This window comes from Rattus norvegicus, chromosome 10 (genome assembly GCF_036323735.1).
Source record: "Rattus norvegicus strain BN/NHsdMcwi chromosome 10, GRCr8, whole genome shotgun sequence".
Taxonomy (NCBI): Eukaryota; Metazoa; Chordata; class Mammalia; order Rodentia; family Muridae; genus Rattus; species Rattus norvegicus.
This window is the reverse complement of record NC_086028.1, coordinates 84,151,880-84,168,351: the sequence shown is the minus strand read 5'-3', so window position 1 is coordinate 84,168,351 and position 16,472 is coordinate 84,151,880. Positions and strand designations below refer to the sequence as shown.

At 52.4% G+C, this 16,472-nt stretch overlaps 2 protein-coding genes and 1 non-coding gene across 13 annotated transcripts in view; 2 read left to right on the top strand and 1 right to left on the bottom strand.

Moving 5' to 3' along the window:
- Med24 (mediator complex subunit 24) overlaps positions 1-7,486 on the top strand; it is a 37,742-nt gene extending 30,256 nt beyond the window's left edge. For 6 of the 11 annotated variants that reach the window (XM_063269788.1, XM_017597516.3, XM_006247415.4 and 3 more), the window contains 12 exons: positions 612-649; positions 1,044-1,126; positions 1,453-1,631; positions 1,750-1,849; positions 2,160-2,335; positions 4,115-4,379; positions 4,757-4,938; positions 5,111-5,201; positions 5,654-5,753; positions 6,478-6,558; positions 6,819-6,967; positions 7,070-7,486. In XM_063269788.1, the coding sequence (XP_063125858.1) occupies positions 612-649; positions 1,044-1,126; positions 1,453-1,631; positions 1,750-1,849; positions 2,160-2,335; positions 4,115-4,379; positions 4,757-4,938; positions 5,111-5,201; positions 5,654-5,753; positions 6,478-6,558; positions 6,819-6,967; positions 7,070-7,186 (1,561 nt within the window). In that variant the 3' untranslated portion in view covers positions 7,187-7,486. Of the gene's footprint in view, positions 1-611; positions 650-1,043; positions 1,127-1,452; positions 1,645-1,749; positions 1,850-2,159; positions 2,336-4,114; positions 4,380-4,756; positions 4,939-5,110; positions 5,202-5,653; positions 5,754-6,477; positions 6,559-6,818; positions 6,968-7,069 lie in introns of those variants that run through there. The other 5 variants (XM_039086760.1, XM_039086759.1, XM_063269789.1 and 2 more) reach the window with 3 other exon arrangements.
- Positions 812-915, top strand: LOC120095471 (small nucleolar RNA SNORD124). The gene has a single exon (XR_005490934.1). It is a non-coding gene; the product is annotated as a small nucleolar RNA SNORD124 (small nucleolar RNA).
- A 1,005-nt stretch (positions 7,487-8,491) lies between the features above and the next one.
- Csf3 (colony stimulating factor 3) lies at positions 8,492-10,867 on the bottom strand. Its single transcript, NM_017104.2, has 5 exons — positions 10,834-10,867; positions 10,576-10,748; positions 10,155-10,262; positions 9,574-9,720; positions 8,492-9,326 (listed from the first exon to the last, which is right to left on the bottom strand). The coding sequence occupies exons 1-5, from the start codon at positions 10,844-10,846 to the stop codon at positions 9,168-9,170; spliced, it is 600 nt and encodes a 199-aa protein (NP_058800.2). The 5' UTR covers positions 10,847-10,867; the 3' UTR covers positions 8,492-9,167.
- Between the last annotated feature and the right edge of the window lie 5,605 nt (positions 10,868-16,472).

Below are 16,472 nucleotides of genomic sequence, written 5' to 3'. Positions count from 1 at the left end.
AAATACATTTTTAAAATGAGATATTGAACAGTGGGCATGGGAGAATTCCTTGGTCTGGATATTGACTTTGGACATAGGGTCTCGTGTAGCCGACTCTATCTAGCTCATGGGGTCCTTTTTGTTTTTTGTTTTGTACTGTGTAACAACCCTGGCTATCCTGGAACTCACTTTGTAGACCAGGCTAGCATCAAACTCCTAGATCTGCCTCACTCTGCCCCCAGAGGCATGCATGACCACGGCCTGGCTATTAATGGGTTCTTAAATTCTGCAGCTTTTGGGGGCTTACCTGGAGTTTCGCAGGTTACCAGGAATTTTACATGTGGAACATGGTTCCTTATAAGTCTTTGGGGCTCACTGTGTAGTCCGAGCTGTCCTCTGACACACCATGTGTTAGACTCTTCTGTCTTGGGATGTAGATGTGAGGCACCATGTTCTTTTAATAATAGTGATTTATTTCTGTAGTTATAATACTCGTTCATACTTAGTTTATAGTTCAGGCTCTAGGGACCACCCCCCTGAATGTGTAGCCCCCTCCTGCCCGCACCCCACCCCCTCCTGTAGCTCAGCTCAGCTCCTGCTCTGCTTGATCTCACCTGTCTCTGTCCCTGCAGTCTGAATGAGTTCACTACCCATGGCAGCGGAGAGAGCAGTAAGTTTGTGCTATCTGCAGATACCTGAGGAGGGAGGAGAGGGAGGACTGCCTGCTCATTCCGGGGGTGAGGGCGATGCTGGGAAGGGGCTCTGCCACAACCACCCCTTTGCCCTTCTCCAAGTTGGACCATTTTAGACCGGTTTGCATTCTAGAAATTGTGGATTTCAAGGAAGGGATGATGTTTTTACTAAGACCCAAGAAAAGGATTCTGAGCCTCAGAGCTTTGAAGGAACCACTTGGTCCCTGACCTTCCTTCAGAAAGTCCTGAGCTGGGGTGTAGCCTCCACACTTGCTACTGTGCGTGAGGCCTTCAATCCCTGGCACTCCTGATCTACACAGGGCTTGGGGCCTCTGCCCTGGGCTGAGCTTGGCGTCCTTGTCTTTCCCACAGCAAAAACAGCCTCAGTTCGTGCCTTGCTCTTTGACATCTCCTTCCTCATGCTATGCCACGTGGCCCAGACCTATGGCTCAGAGGTAAGTGATGAGAGCTGGTGACAGGAAGAGGCCCCAAGTGAGTGGGACAAAGAGGAAGGAAACTGCCAGGAACTCCCTTACTCACCCCTGCCCCTGCTGATCTCCCAAGCCAGCCAGTTCTGTTGGCTTCCCAGTCAACAGGTGCCCAGCGTCCCAGGTCCTCTAGCGACACATTCATGCTGACCACTAGGTGGCAGCACAACTCCCTGTCTGATTCCCCTGGACAGATTTAGATTTGTCCGAGGAAAGGGAATGGCAGTAGAGTCTGTTCTTGGGCTCTGGCAGGCGCCATGCCCTCTTCTCTCAGCTGGTGCTGTCTTTTCCAGGTGATTCTCTCCGAGTCAAGCTCAGGAGAAGAAGTCCCCTTCTTTGAGACCTGGATGCAGACCTGCATGCCTGAGGAGGGCAAGATTTTGAACCCTGACCACCCCTGCTTCCGGCCTGACTCCACCAAAGTCGAGTCCTTGGTGGCCTTACTCAACAACTCCTCAGAGATGAAGCTAGTGTCAGTGGTCTAGGTCCTGACCTTGGGTAGTAGTGGGGGCATTCCGAGACCCTCTCCCCTAATCCCATCTCACACTCCCTTGCCATGGTGGTTCTCCTATCCCTAATCTTCTCTGTAGGCAGATGAAGTGGCATGAAGCCTGCCTGAGCATCTCAGCAGCCATTTTGGAAATCCTCAACGCTTGGGAGAATGGGGTTCTGGCCTTCGAGTCCATCCAGGTAGCTCCACCATTACTTGAGCCTCTCTGCCTGAGACACAGGGCTGTCATTGAGAGCTTGTCATTGTGCATACACACAAACCCTCAAGCTGGAGTCGTGTTCTGGTATTAGTCTCCCACAGTGTCCCCCTCTTAACCACTTCATCCCTCCCAGCTGTCCTTGAGAAAATCAAATTTGTGTTGCAAAGGTGTGAAATGTACTCGGGATGCCACCTGTGACCCCCCCCCCCCAGCTCCCCCCAGAGGCCGTGGGAGTCATGGCTAGGGAGAGCGAGAGAGTTCCCCAAGTCATTCCCTTTTCCTCCCCACAGAAAATCACCGATAATATCAAGGGAAAGGTATGCAGTCTGGCAGTGTGTGCTGTGGCTTGGCTTGTGGCCCACGTCCGGATGCTGGGGCTGGATGAGCGTGAGAAGTCACTGCAGATGATCCGCCAGTTGGCAGGGCCATTGTACAGTGAGAACACGCTGCAGTTCTACAATGAGAGGTCAGTAACCTGGCCTGGCCCTCCTGGCCCCTGCAGGTGCGTGGTGAGGAGTCAGCACCACCAGGAACAAGCGGCCCTCCCCTTCCCAGGGAGCCGCTCACCCACCACTTCCTCCTCCATCCAGGCTCTGACAGCCCACCTTGCTGTGCTGCCCAGGCCGTGCCCAGTTAGGGTGGCTGGACTCTCCTTTCCCTCTCGGCTTACGGCTTCCCTTCCCTACCACTCCCTCACATTCTTTGTCACACACTCATTCAACTGGCACAGCAGGTAGTTGGTGTCTCTCTGGATCGAGAGGGTTTTAACCCTGCAGTCCATGAGTGGGAAATATGGACCCCAGACAGCTTGGCTTCTGTCCTCAAAGACTCCAAGTTGTAGAGAACCAGCTGAGGCAGAAGAGCAAAGGGATTATATGGCTGTGTCACTGTCGAGGAACTCTGAGGCATCTGCAGTTTTTATAGCTGCCCTCCCCCACCCCCAGCTGTCCTGGTGACCATTTCAAGTACTGGCTCTTGAGGGACTTCCGCCACACGGGCTGGTGGTGTCCGTTCATTCCCCCCAACTGTTAGGTTGTTGGGCTGTTGGTTTTTAAATGTGGCGTGAAGCACATAATAGAAAATTTGCCATTTCAACTGTGTTTGTGTGTCACTCAGGATGTGGGTTGTGACACAGATCTCCAGACATTTTCATCTTGTGTATCCGAGCCTTTTAGCCAATAAGCAACTGTCTACCCCCCCTTCTGGGTTCCCGGCAGCTACCGTGCTGCTGTCTGTCCCTCTGAGCAACTACACTAGATACTTCGTATAACTAGAATTACGTAATACCTGCTTTTTCATGACTGACTGACTTTACTCAGCATAATTTCCTCAAAATTCATTCATACTCTGGCATGTGACAGGATTTCCTTCCTTTTAAGGCTGAGTAACATTGCATATCCGTGCCCCTCAAGGGGACTTGGAGAGAGTTGCTGTGTATGTGGGGCTGGGCTGGCTTGCAGGGCAGCTGCTGAAGATGCTTTCTGAGGGACATATGGAAACAGCCCAAGCAAAGTTTGGGGAGGCTCTGTACACTCTTATCTGCACTCCCCTGCCTGTGGGACATCATCCAAATTAAGTGTGTATAACACACACACACACACACACACACTATAACACACACACACGCATGCACGCACGCACGCGCGCACACACACAAATACACACGTACACACACACACACATTAGCACACGGGCACAGAGGGGCTCTGAAAGTCAAGGTTGCACTCTCTGCACCCTGACATCCCAGCAGTTAGTACTCAGACCCCAGCTGTGTTTGCAGCCCAGATGTTCCCAAGAGGATTCCAGGCCGTGCACATTTTGCCCAGCTGCCCAGGGCCGGGAAGAGTCTCATGGGGCAGCCTAAAGGCCTCTCCTGGAAGTTACAGTTTACTTTGGGAGGGTGCCAGGGCTGGGTCGGACCCCCTCCCCCAAGTGCTCAGCTTAAGTGGAAGTGATTGTGTTTATTTATGACCCTGATTTGGCAGTGCTCAGGCCTGGGGGAGGGGACAAGGGGATGGGGATGTTGAGGGGAGGAGAAACAGAAAATCTGAGTGGATTGATGGAATCTGCAAGAGAAGAAAATCCTGGTCTGTGCCTCTCCTAGGCTTCAGGCCTGGCAAGTGAGCTCCTCGCCAGGAGTGAACTGTATTGTCCTCCCCAGCATACTATGGGTCTAATTCCTCAGCCATGTTTCCGTAACCCAACCCAGGGGTAATGCCTGCATGTACCCTCCCTGCTCCCCTAGGGTGGTGATTATGAACTCAATCTTGGAACACATGTGTGCGGACGTGCTACAGCAGACAGCCACGCAGATCAAGTTTCCATCCACGGGCGTGGACACAATGCCCTACTGGAACCTGCTTCCTCCCAAGCGTCCCATCAAGGAGGTACTGACAGACATCTTTGCCAAGGTACTGGAGAAGGGCTGGGTGGACAGCCGCTCCATTCACATCCTTGACACCCTGCTGCACATGGGTGGCGTCTACTGGTTCTGCAACAACCTGATTAAGGTACTAGGGCTGGGGTACATGTGGACAGCCATATAGATAAGGGCAGTAGACATCATCGGTTGGGATAGACCGGGCTGGGGTGCATGTGGACAGCCAGCTGGACAGGGGGAGGAGATGTCATCAGCTGGGATAGGCTGGGCTGGGGTGTATGTGGACAAGCCAGGTGGACAGGGACAGGAGACATCATTGTCTGGGATAGGCCAGGCTTCTTTGAGAGATTGCTAGAAGCTGGGTGGTCTCCTGGGGAGATAGGGCTTCACCTCAGAGAAGCACCTTGGGAGTTAGGGTTGAATAGCACCTTTGGCTGCTGAGGTGGTTAGAGCATCAGAATCCTAGGGTCCAGGCAGCACCTCAGGAGCCACTCGCCTGCCTCTCAGGAACTGCTGAAGGAGACTCGCAAGGAGCACACGCTAAGGGCAGTTCAACTATTGTACTCCATCTTCTGTCTGGACATGCAACAAGTGACCCTGGTTCTGCTGGGCCACATCCTGCCTGGGCTGCTTACTGACTCCTCCAAGTGGCACAGCCTCATGGACCCTCCTGGCACCGCACTAGCCAAGTAGGATTCTCTCCAGAGCTTTTCTTGAGCCCCAAGCATCTAGCATCCAGATTCAGTCTGGTGTCACCCAGGATCTGGGTGGGAGTGAGGGACAGAAGGGGCTCCTTCACTGTGAACATGTAGCTTCTTCTGGGACCGACTTAACTATGCCTTTTCCTGGAACCTTTGCTAGGCTAGCCGTTTGGTGTGCCCTGAGTTCTTACTCTTCCCACAAGGGACAGGCATCCTCACGCCAGAAGAAGAGGCACAGAGAAGACATAGAGGTAGGCCTGCTGCTGACTTGGTCATGTGTTTATTCAGCAAACATTTTCTTTTTTTCTTTTTTTTTTTCCGGAGCTGGGACTGAACTCAGGGCCTTGCGCTTGCTAGGCAAGCGCTCTACCACTGAGCTAAATCCCCAACCCAGCAAACATTTTCTGATCGCTTAAAGCAGAGGTGCTCTCCCAGCCAGAGGTTGGGGCTAAGGTCATCTGTGTGTGGGCCTGTCTGATTGGTCAGGGTCTAGAGGAGTGGCTTGAGTGGTCCTCTGAGTATCCTTGATGAGGATCCTTTTCTGCTCACTGGGCAGAGATTGGGGTATGGGAAGGGTCACCACTGGTAACGCTGGCCAAGGACTGTAGGAAGCTCACTTCTCCAGTCAGATCTGCCCTCCAGTCCTCTCCAGCTCCTGGAGACTTAGGAAGTCGAGTGTGTGACAGTGACTCCTTGTCCCCAGGATTATATCAGCCTCTTCCCTGTGGAGGACATGCAGCCTTCAAAGCTTATGCGGCTCCTGAGCTCCAATGAGGATGATGCCAGCATCCTGTCAAGTCCTAGTGAGCACTTGGGGATCATGGGCCTGCCCAGGACTCACTCCTCCCTCACGAGCTTCCTCGACTCCCAGCTCATGGCCGTCTGGCAGAGCAGGAGCTTGCACTTCTCTGTCCCTAGTGGGTGCTCTGACCCCACAGGTCCTCCTCCCTTATCACTGGTGGGAGGGTGGCGAGGCATTTAGTGAGTTCACCAGCTTGACACAGCTTGTACCACTGACTCACCCACTCTCCCTTCCTTCCTAACCCAGAGACATGCCCTGTGGCTGAGTACAGGCCCCGCCAGGCTGTGACCTGGGGCTGCCTTCCTGCCTTCCTACTCAGAGGGCAGCCCATGTCATCCTCTCCTTGCTGACAGACTCCTTTCTGCCAAAAACTCTTGTGTGGCATCCAATTTTTCTTGTTTCCAGAGATTTCTCCTGAACCTAGAACTTTCTCTGGAGCTTTGTAGGGATCAGGGTCCGAGCTACATGCTTGTGCAAAGGAAAGATGTTAGGTTGCCCACCTGAGACCTATGGCCTTAGCTAGGCCCTTAGCAAACAGATCTATCTGTCTGTAAGATGAGCTCTGAGCAGGCAGAGAGGCAGCCTGAGTCACACAGAGTGGTCTTTGATGGTACTCAGCAGGCCTGGTTCCCCTCACCTCCTCCCCAGACTCCCCTAATGGAGGGGGACAGGTAAGGTTCCCCTGGAGTCAGAGCTGATACGGTACCCTCCCTGCCATCCCACAGCTGACCGCTCCATGAATAGCTCCCTCTCAGCTTCCCAGCTCCACACAGTCAACATGAGGGACCCTCTGAACCGAGTCCTGGGTGAGTCTTGCCAGCTGCACCTACCTGCAGACTGAGCTAGAAGCCCCTCATCGGAGACAGGGCTGAGTCCCCCAGAAGGGGCATCCTGCTCCACCTCCACACCCTGCCCTGCCCCTCACTACTGTCTGTCTAAGGTATTCAGCCCCCTTTACTGCATCTTCCTTCCACCCAGGCCTGCTGCCTTTGGCATTCCCCGCCTCTTGCCTCCCTCTCCTGCCTGACCTGCTCTAGAACTGTGTGTCCTGTTCCTTTCTGCACAGCCAACCTGTTCCTGCTCATTTCCTCCGTCCTGGGTTCACGCACCGCTGGCCCCCACACCCAGTTTGTGCAGTGGTTCATGGAGGAGTGTGTGGACTGCCTGGAGCAGGACAGCAGGGGCAGCATTCTGCAGTTCATGCCCTTCACTACCGTGAGTGTCCCAGTGTCTGCAGGGGGGACCCACAGAGAAAGGAGGGATCCTCCTCTTTGGGTGTCATGCCCAGGAGCTACCTGTGTTCGTCTGTCTGCGCAGGTATCAGAACTGGTAAAGGTGTCTGCTATGTCCAGCCCCAAGGTTGTTCTGGCCATCACAGACCTCAGCCTGCCCCTGGGTCGGCAGGTGGCTGCCAAAGCCATCGCGGCACTCTGAGGAGCTCGGAGTGGCCTACAGCGAACCCCAGGCCCAGGATCCAGACAGGGAGCCGGGAGAGTGAGACGTTCCCCTCTCGTGCCCTGACTTACCATAGCCCTGCACATCTCCCAGTTGCTTTTGTAATTTCTGTCCTTTCAACGAGCACCCAAAGACTGTGGTCACCCCAATTCTAGCAGTCGCTGTACTTCAAGGAGGAATGTATACGGCCACAGTGTGTATATAAGTTTATTTTTATAACCCATGAGTGGGAAGTCCCCCCTTGGTTCCTCTGTAAATAAAGATCCTTATGGCTATCAAGTGCTGCTGGTGGCTCTGTGGCTCTGTTGCTCGTGTGGGGACAGTGTCCTTTCCTGCAGTCTGCTGTGCTATAGTGGGGGGTGGGCATAGTCTTGTGGTAGGGGGGGAGGAGGAGGAGGAGGTGAGGAAGGCTGGGGGCATTGTTCACAGTCCTGCTGCAATGGTGTGGACTCATTGAAAGTGGGACGTTCTGTGAAAGGCCCTGCCCTGTACTGTGCAGGGCAGGATGCCTTGGTCTTTAAGTCACACTTTACCCTCTGGCCCAGAGTATGTTCCTGCCAGAAGATTATTTGGGATTGAGGGTGAGGACTGTCTGTCCTCCGTAGACTGCCAGTCCAGGGACATGGCCTGTGAGGCTGAGGGAAGGAAAGAGGTGGGGAGGGAGGCAGGGAGGAGACAGTTTTGTGGAGGGCAGTGATAGGTTAGCCTGAACCACAGGGGAGCCTGCAGCTGACCTTGAGCTGAAGTGTGCTTCCCTACTCTGCGGGGCTTCTTCAGCTCAGGAGTGAGCCAAGCACGAGATTGTGGGGAGATGGAGCTTGCTGAGGGAAAGCCATGCGACCCAGAACCCTAGTTCTGACCCAGTGGTCACATGAAGTAGGCTTTCTGTCTGTAATAGGCATGGTGTCAGTCTAAGGGAGGGTGCGGGGAGCTTTGCAGAGGGCTGCTGGTCATAGGTGGTGAAGAGACCAGGCCCCTGCACTTGTTCAGTATGCCCTGGCTGCAGCTCAGCCTGTCCCCAGCCCCAGGCCTCCTCTCTCCCACTGATTTATGATCCATCAACTTTTTTTTTCTTTCCCAAGAAGCTGTGGCTTCTTTGAGGCAGGGACACTGTGGGCACTTTTAGTGTCAGGTCCCAACGACATAGTTCAAGACTATACAGAGTGGCACCGAGAGAACTGGTCACCAGAACATGCTTCCTCTTCCCTGTACCTTCTCTATCTGGTCTCTCCTGCCACCCACCAGCCCCTGGCCAGGCATTAGCCAAACCCAAGAAGGAAAACATTTACTGGGCACACACACACTTTATTATCCGCAAGCTTGGTTACAGTGACAAGTGGGGTCGAGAGGGAGGGTAGACAGGTCAGCCTTCCTCTATGCCACGCACTCCCCACAGGATTCCTTGTGCCTTTTCCCTCCCACACTCCCAGTTCTAGGCCAGCAAGGCCCTAAAAAAGAATCCGGTCAATTCCAGGGCCAAACCTGGCCGCCACTGTTTCTTTAGGGACTTCATTCCTACGGGGTCAGGAAAACCTACAACCTGGTTGACCAGAGCAAGGGATGTAAGAACCCAGTTTGGGAACACTGCTGTTTAAATATTAAACAGGGATGTCTTGTCCCCCAGAAGGGAGACCAGATGCTGCCTGGGCCCCTGAGACAGGTGCCTCAGCACAGCAGGGCTCAATGTGATTTCTTGGGTACCACCACAGAATGGGGTGCCTGGAGCAGCGGCAGGAATCAATACTCGGTATTTACCTATCTCCTTCCCTGCCCTCCACAGGAGGACACAAGAGCCTTCTCTCTCTGCTCCAAGCAGGAGAACAAAACTCAGAAGTGGAGAGAAGGATCTAGAAGCTTAGAGCTCCATTTTCTCTTGTTTGTCTTTAAATAGTGGGCTTAAATACACATAAATATTAAATAGAGATAAATAAACTTTCTGGAAAGTGCTTTCTGCGCAGGCCTAGGCCAAGTGGTGCAGAGCGTGGTGAGCTGTCTCCAGGAAGCTCTGCAGGTATGAAGTGACCAGGACTCCTCCTGCCCGACGCTGGAAGGCAGAAGTGAAGATTGGCATGGTGCTCTGGGTGGGCTGCACAGTAGGGGCCACCCCGAGGCTTTCCATCTGTGGGGGAGGAGATGACGTCAGGGATCAGTCCTTCCTGCAGGCAAGGGAGTGCTGGGAAGGTGGTAAGCTAGCCTGTGGGGCTCATGAACAGCACAATCAAGACTCCAACCCAGTCTGTCTCTCAGCCTGAAGGAAGTGGGGCAGGGGGCGAGGGGTGTCTTCCCATACCCAGGCCTCTAGAAATAAGAGAGAGGCTCCAGGGTGCCCAGGCACGCTGCTGTGACCCCCTCCAGATGGTGCTCACCTGCTGCCAGATGGTGGTGGCAAAGTTGTCGACATCCAGGTGAAGCATATCCAAGGTGGGGGCCAGCTCAGAGGAAATGCCTGCTAGGGCCTGCAGGAGACCTTGGTAGAGGAAGAGCCCGCTGTGCAGTTGGCTCAGGCACTTTGTCTGGGGACAATAGGAGGGTTAGGGAGCAGGCCTTGGGATACCCCCTCTCTTCAGGAGACAAATACTAGGATGTGATCCCTTCTCTTCCTCCTGGTCCTCCTCCTAGTCCTCCTGATCCTCCTCTTCCTCTTCTTCCTCCTCCTGATCCTCCTCCTCCTCTTCCTCCTCCTCCTGGCCCTCCTCCTCTTCCTCCTGGTCCTCCTGATCCTCCTCTTCCTCTTCCTCCTCCTCCTGATCCTCCTCCTCCTCTTCCTCCTCCTGGCCCTCCTCTTCCTCCTGGTCCTCCTGGTCCTCCTCCTGACCCTCCTCCTCCTCCTTCTCTTCCTCCTCCTCTTCCTCCTCCTGGTCCTCCTCCTCTTCCTCCTCCTCCTCTTCCTCCTCCTCTTCCTCCTTCTCTTCTTCCTCCTCCTGTTCCTCCTTTTCCAAATACTCACCTGCTGCAAGGCCTGGCTGGAGCAGCTGCTCAGGGAAGCCTTGGGGATACCCAGAGAGTGGCCAAACAGCACCAGCTCCTCCGGATGACACAGCTTGTAGGTGGCACACTATAGATGGAAGGACACTGAGGGCTCTCACCTGGGCCAGGCTGTTCGTCCAGCTCTGGTCCTCCGATTTCTTCATCCACCTGACGTCTCAGTTCCCTACCTTCCTAGTGACCCTAAGGACAGTCTCATCCAGAAGTCCCACTGCTGTCTCTTTCTTCCCTGTCCCTTTTGTGCCCCATGTTATGTTTCCATCAGTATTCTGAGGGTGCGATCCAGGCTCTTGTGCACACTAGGCAAACACTGTCACTGCTGTGTGTCCCTAGCCTGCCCCCTCCCAAGTTCTTCCCTCCACACCTAGAGCAACCCCACTCACCAGCTGCTCCAGCAGTTCAGTGTTCCTGGCCTGAATCTTCCTCACTTGCTCCAAGGACTTAAGCAGAAAGCTTCGGGGCAAAGGCAGGGATGGTGGCAGAGAGCTGACGGTGAGCAGGGGAATGGCCTCTTGTCCTGACCATAGTGCACTGTGCCACAGCAGCAGCTGTAGGGCTGGAAGCAAACAGACGGGTCTGAGGCACTTGTTACTCCAGCCTCCCTCCGTTCCACACCCAGAGCAGGTAACCAGGGCACTCACCCATCAGCTTCATGCGTCCTTGAGCAGAAAGTTGAGCCATGAATTCTGGGTGATCTGGGCTACAGCTCTGGGCTCTGCCAGGGCCCAGTTCCAGGGGGCCTTTATACATAAACCCATCAAGGCCCCGGGAGGAAATTACCTGGGGCTGGGGCAACTCAGGCTTAGTAATAACTTCCCAGGATTTATGCAAATTTGTCTATCGCCCAGGACAATGCAGGGGGTTGGGGAAAAGCTGTTTGCGAAAGTTTTTATGAAATCGGGGAATCTCTGTTCCTTCCTTGACGTCTTGTCCCCCCCTCAAACTCTCTTCCTTTCTTCCAGCCACACCCAGGCCTGAGTTGCTGCAGGGTGTTTGATCTGAATTGTCCAACAAGGCTGAGCTGCTTTGGGTTCAGCAGGGAACTCAGACCCTGGGGAAGAGGCTGGCCCCGAGGTCAGGACTGCTCCTTCTCTCTATCCTCTGACAGACTTGCTTGGGTAGCCCCCTACCTGGGACAAACATTCAGAGAGAGAGAGAGAGAGAGAGAGAGAGAGAGAGAGAGAGAGAGAGAGAGAACCTGTTCTCATTTTGTACCCATAAGGCCGCTGCCTCCTGTAGTGCCAGGAGCCCTTCACAGCACCTAGGGTCTTGCTGTCTGCGCCCGCCCATTTGGATAAAAACAAAATGATCCAGCATTCAAGCCACTCTGTCCCAGGCTGATTAGCTGGGAACTCCCCAATACCCCCATTATGACTCATTTTTTTAAGCCCCTAGATCCTGGCAGAGAGGCTAGAGGAAACCGGATGTCTGTCTTGAATGAATCAAGACCCTTTGGGGCTCCTTGCTCACCTGACCCTGCCTTTCTATTTCCCGTCACAGATTACCTCGCTGTAGCGGAGCCAGTCGGGGGCATCTGGTGTCAGAGGCTGGCACATGTGGCGTCCTGATGCTCTCCTCATCACCCAGCAGTGGTGTGAGCTGGCTTGAGTAGAAGCAGGCTGGGGTGAGAACGGAGAAGCTGCACCTCCAGTCCTAGATATCTGTCCAGTGTTAGCTCTGGAACGGACCTGGGTGTTTTCAACCCTGTGAACTGGGTCAGAGAGGGAAATAAATGCCTTGCCCAATCATGGGTAGTAGGGTTGGAGGGACAACCCAGCCTCTGTCTCAGTCCCAACAGGGTTTTACTGCCTAAAAAGGAGGAAGGGATCCCTTGTCTGACTGGTGGCATCTCAGGCTGGTACTTTCTGAACTTTTTCACCCCCACCTTTTGGGCCAAGGAATATAGACATTTTTTGATGTTGAGGCATACCTGTTGGGGCGGGGCCATCTCTGGGGCTAGAGTGCCCTCTGGTGGCCACAGATGTCATGGACGACAACTACATAGCCTCTTTGCTTGAGAGGACAAGACAAGGGATTCCCATTTTGTTTGGTTTTTGGTTTTGGTTTTTGGTTTTTCCAGACCGGTTTTCTCTGTCTCCACAGCCATGGATTTCCTGGAACTCACTCTGTAGACCAGGCTGGCCTCAAACTCAAGAGATCCGACTGCCTTTGCTTCCCAAATGCTGGGATTAAAGGCATGTGCTACCAACCCCAGGCGAGATTTCATTCTTTTTTTTTTTTTAAGATTTATTTATTTATTATATATAAGTACACTGTAGCTGTCTTCAGATACACCAGAAGTGGGCATCAGATCTCTTTACAGATGGTTGTGAGCCACCATGTGGTTGCTGGGAATTGAACTCAGGACCTCTGGAAGAGTAGTCGGGTGCTCTTAACCACTGAGCCATCTCTCCAGCCCAAGATTTCATTCTTTTTTTTTTTTTTTTTTTTTTTTTTCTCGGAGCGGGGGACCGAACCCAGGGCCTTGCGCTTGCTAGGCAAGCTCTCTACCACTGAGCTAAATCCCCAACCCAAGATTTCATTCTTTTTTTTTTTTTTTAATTTATTTATTATATATAAGTACACACTGTAGCTGTCTTCAGATACACCAGAAGAGGGCATCGGATCTCTTTACAGATGGTTGTGAGCCACCATGTGGTTGCTGGGAATTGAACTCATAACCTCTGGAAGAGCAGTCGGGTGATCTTAACCGTTGAGCCATCTCTCCAGCCCCCAAGATTTCATTCTTAAACATGCTATCTAACCACAGCTGCCTACCTTATATGTCACAAACTCAAGACCTGCAGCGGTCACACAGCAGACATCCTGCATATCAGATATTTACGTCATGATTCATAACAGTAGCAAATTACAGTTATGAAGTAGCAATGAAATAGTTTTGTGTTTGAGGGTCACCACAGCATGAGGAACCGTATTAAAGGGCTTCAGTATTGGGAAGGTTGAGAGCCATGGTGTAGGTGGCGGTGGGGATGTCGGAAATCGTTTGCTGCTGTCATTTTGTTCTGCCAACCAACTGGTGGGCTGCAGACAAAGGGTGACCTCGCCTGGGGTGTCAGAGCTCATGGATGATCTTCCCAGCCCAAGCCCCCTTTGTTCTAGTGCACCGTCCGGCTACAGTGCACTTTGGATGGTGGAGAATAAAGACCAGAGGGTAGGGTTTGGAGTGTAGCTTAATCGATACAGTACTTGCCTCGCATGCACAAAGCACTGGGTTACATCTCTAACCCTGCCCGAAACAGACATGGTGGCACACACCTGTCATCCCAGCACCTGGGAGATAGAGCCAGAGGGATAAGAACCATATCTGGGGGTTGGGGATTTAGCTCAGTGGTAGAGCGCTTGCCTAGGAAGCGCAAGGCCCTGGGTTCGGTCCCAAGCTCCGGAAAAAAAGAACCATATCTGGCTAGAGAGGGACCCTGAGGCCCCCAAAATAGTATAATCAGTTGCCAGCCACTGCTAGCCGCTAACCAGAACTCAGTGGTAAGACGTTGCCAAAGATGCCACAGGCTCTGGTTACAGGAGTTAGAAAACAAGCTGGGGGGGGGGGGGCTGGAGAGATGATGGCTCAGTGGTTAAGAGCACTGACTGCTCTTCCAGAGGTCCTGAGTTCAATTCCCAGCAAGCACATGGTGGCTCACAACCATCTATAATCAGGTCTGGTGCCCTCTTCTGGCCTGCAGGTACATACATGCAGGCAGAAAGCTGTATGATGTATACATAATAAATAAATAAATGTTTAAAAAAAAAAAAAAAGCACTGGCTGCTCTTTCAGGGGTCCTGAGTTCAAATCCCAGCAACCACAGGGTAGCTCACAACCATCTGTAATGGGATCTGATGTCCTCTTCTGGTGTGTCTGAAGACAGCAACAGTGAACTACTCAGATACATAAAATAAATTTAAACAATCTTAAAAAAATGTCACAGTGGCGCCTGCAATTATGCAAAATTAGTATATACTAATAAATAAGTATTATAAAGCTCATCCTTAGCTACATAGCAAGTGTGTGGCTAGCCTGGGCTATATGATATGAGAAAGAAAAAAAAAGACCAAAGAGCAATGGCCTCTTTCCCTGGACAAGTCACACAGGGGCTGAGCAGGGCTAAAGTGAAGAAGCTCAGAGGCCAGGGTGGTTCATGAGAGGCTGGCTGCACAAACCCTTGCTGTCAGCTCCACTAAAGGCTTGGAAAGATTTGTTTTTTGTTTTGTTTGGTTGTTTTTTTTTCAAGGCCAGGGACTGAACCCAGGGCCTCTGGCATGCTAAGCAGGCACCCTTACCTGAGCAACATCCCTGGATTAATTAAAAAATATATTTATTGGGGTTGGGGATTTAGGTCAGTGGTAGAGCACTTGCTTAGCAAGCGCAAGGCCCTGGGTTCGGTCCCCAGCTCCGAAAAACAAAACATACATACATACATACATACATACATACATACATACATATATATATATATATATATATACACACACTATGTATTAGTGTTTCCCTTCTATACATGTATGTATATGCATTCTGTGTCAGTGAGGGCACTGGATTCACTGGGACTGTCCCCATGTTATGAGCCAGGTCCTAACAAGCCCTCTTAACTAGTAAGGCCTCTCTCCAACCTTGTCTTCTGTGATCTCTCTCTCTCTCTCTCTTTTTTTTTTTCTTTTTCTTTTTTTCAGAGCTGGGGACCGAAACCAGGGCCTTGCGCTTGCTAGGCAAGCGCTCTACTGTTGAGCTAAGTCCCCAACCCCTTGTCTGTGCTCTTTAAGTGAGCATTTTTTCCTTTTCACCTTATATAATCTGAGCCTATGGTGCAGCTGCAGCTGTGTATGCAGCTGGCGCAGCGGCTTTCTCCCCTGCCCAGCATCCAGGGTAAGACCCTGGTGAGGCCTGGTACTTACTAGTACCACAGGCTCATGGTTACCACCTGATCCTGGTAAACCCTTTCCTGGTTTGGTGAGTCTAGGACTTCCAGTTTGACACTGCTACAGACAGTTGAGTAATTTGCTAAAACGTTCTGGTTCTTCTTCAATCCGTGAGCCTTTGTTTTTTTCTGTCAACCTCCTTTCCTTGCTATCTGGAATTTTAAGGCCAATCAGCTCTGTGTAGCCAGTTCCCAGCCGAACATGAACCTTGTCTCAAAAAACAAAACTACTGAATACTTAAGGCATGAACAACTAGAACACCGGGTAAGATCATCTGCAAAAGGATGGAGTCTGTTGGGAGTCCCATCTCACTCACAAGTGACTTTGTGCGTTTCATGGCACTGGGGTGGCATTAGCCTGAAGGAGGTGGCAGTGCTAGGTCACTGTGACCAGGGCTGGGATCAGGAACCAAAAGACCAAAACCTGTGGAGTGAGATCTGAGGCTGGTGAGGTGTGTCCGTGTGCATTCTCCCAACAAACAATACTTTAACCAGCCCAATTATGCCGGGCACTAGGGTGGCCACTGAGGCCCCTCCTTTAAGGAGCCCACAAACAGGCTGGCAAGATGGAGCTCTCACCAGTAACTGCTCAGGAAAACACAACTGAACAGACCTACGCCAGCGAGGTTGACAAGGTGGAAGGCAAGGCTGGAAAGCAGGAGGCAGAATGCTAGGCATCTCAGGGATGGCGAGCTCAGCAGGGACAGGGGACATTTGTCATCTGCAGCTGGGATTGGCTGAGGAGCTGGGGAGCCCTGTCCTGACCCCCAGTTTTTTGTTTTCAGCCATCTTCCACAGCATAGGCCACTGGGCAGAATGCTGTTCCCACCCCGCCAGGCTTTGCTCCCTTGTTGCACAGCACTTGAGGCTGGCTGCTCATTCTTGACTTTTCTGAGGCAGGGTCTCAAGTAGCCCAGTTTGCTCTTGAACCCGATCCCATGCTGGGAGACAGGCTTGCACCATCAAGCCTGGTTTGTGTGGTGCTGGGAATCAGATTCTGTACACGCTTGGCAAACACTCTGCCAACTGACGTCCATTCCCGCTCTTTGCCCCTTTGAGCCTCTTGGAAGTTTAGGCTCCAGATCTGAAGAGCCAGGAGGCCAGAGTCTAGCCCTTTACTTGATGACAGGAGCACAGAAGCCTAGGGCATTCATCAGTCTACCCACCACGTGTGAGCCTTAAGGCCAGGCCTCCTGACCTTAGTTCCCCTCACCTTGGTTGGCTTCCTTCCCTGCATATATGCTATCACACTTGGGGCTAAGACGTCAAGAAAAATAAAGCCACCCGGGGCCTGTCAACAGTGCAGTCAATCAAGCAAGTACTATGCAGTCACTGATACCACGCACATG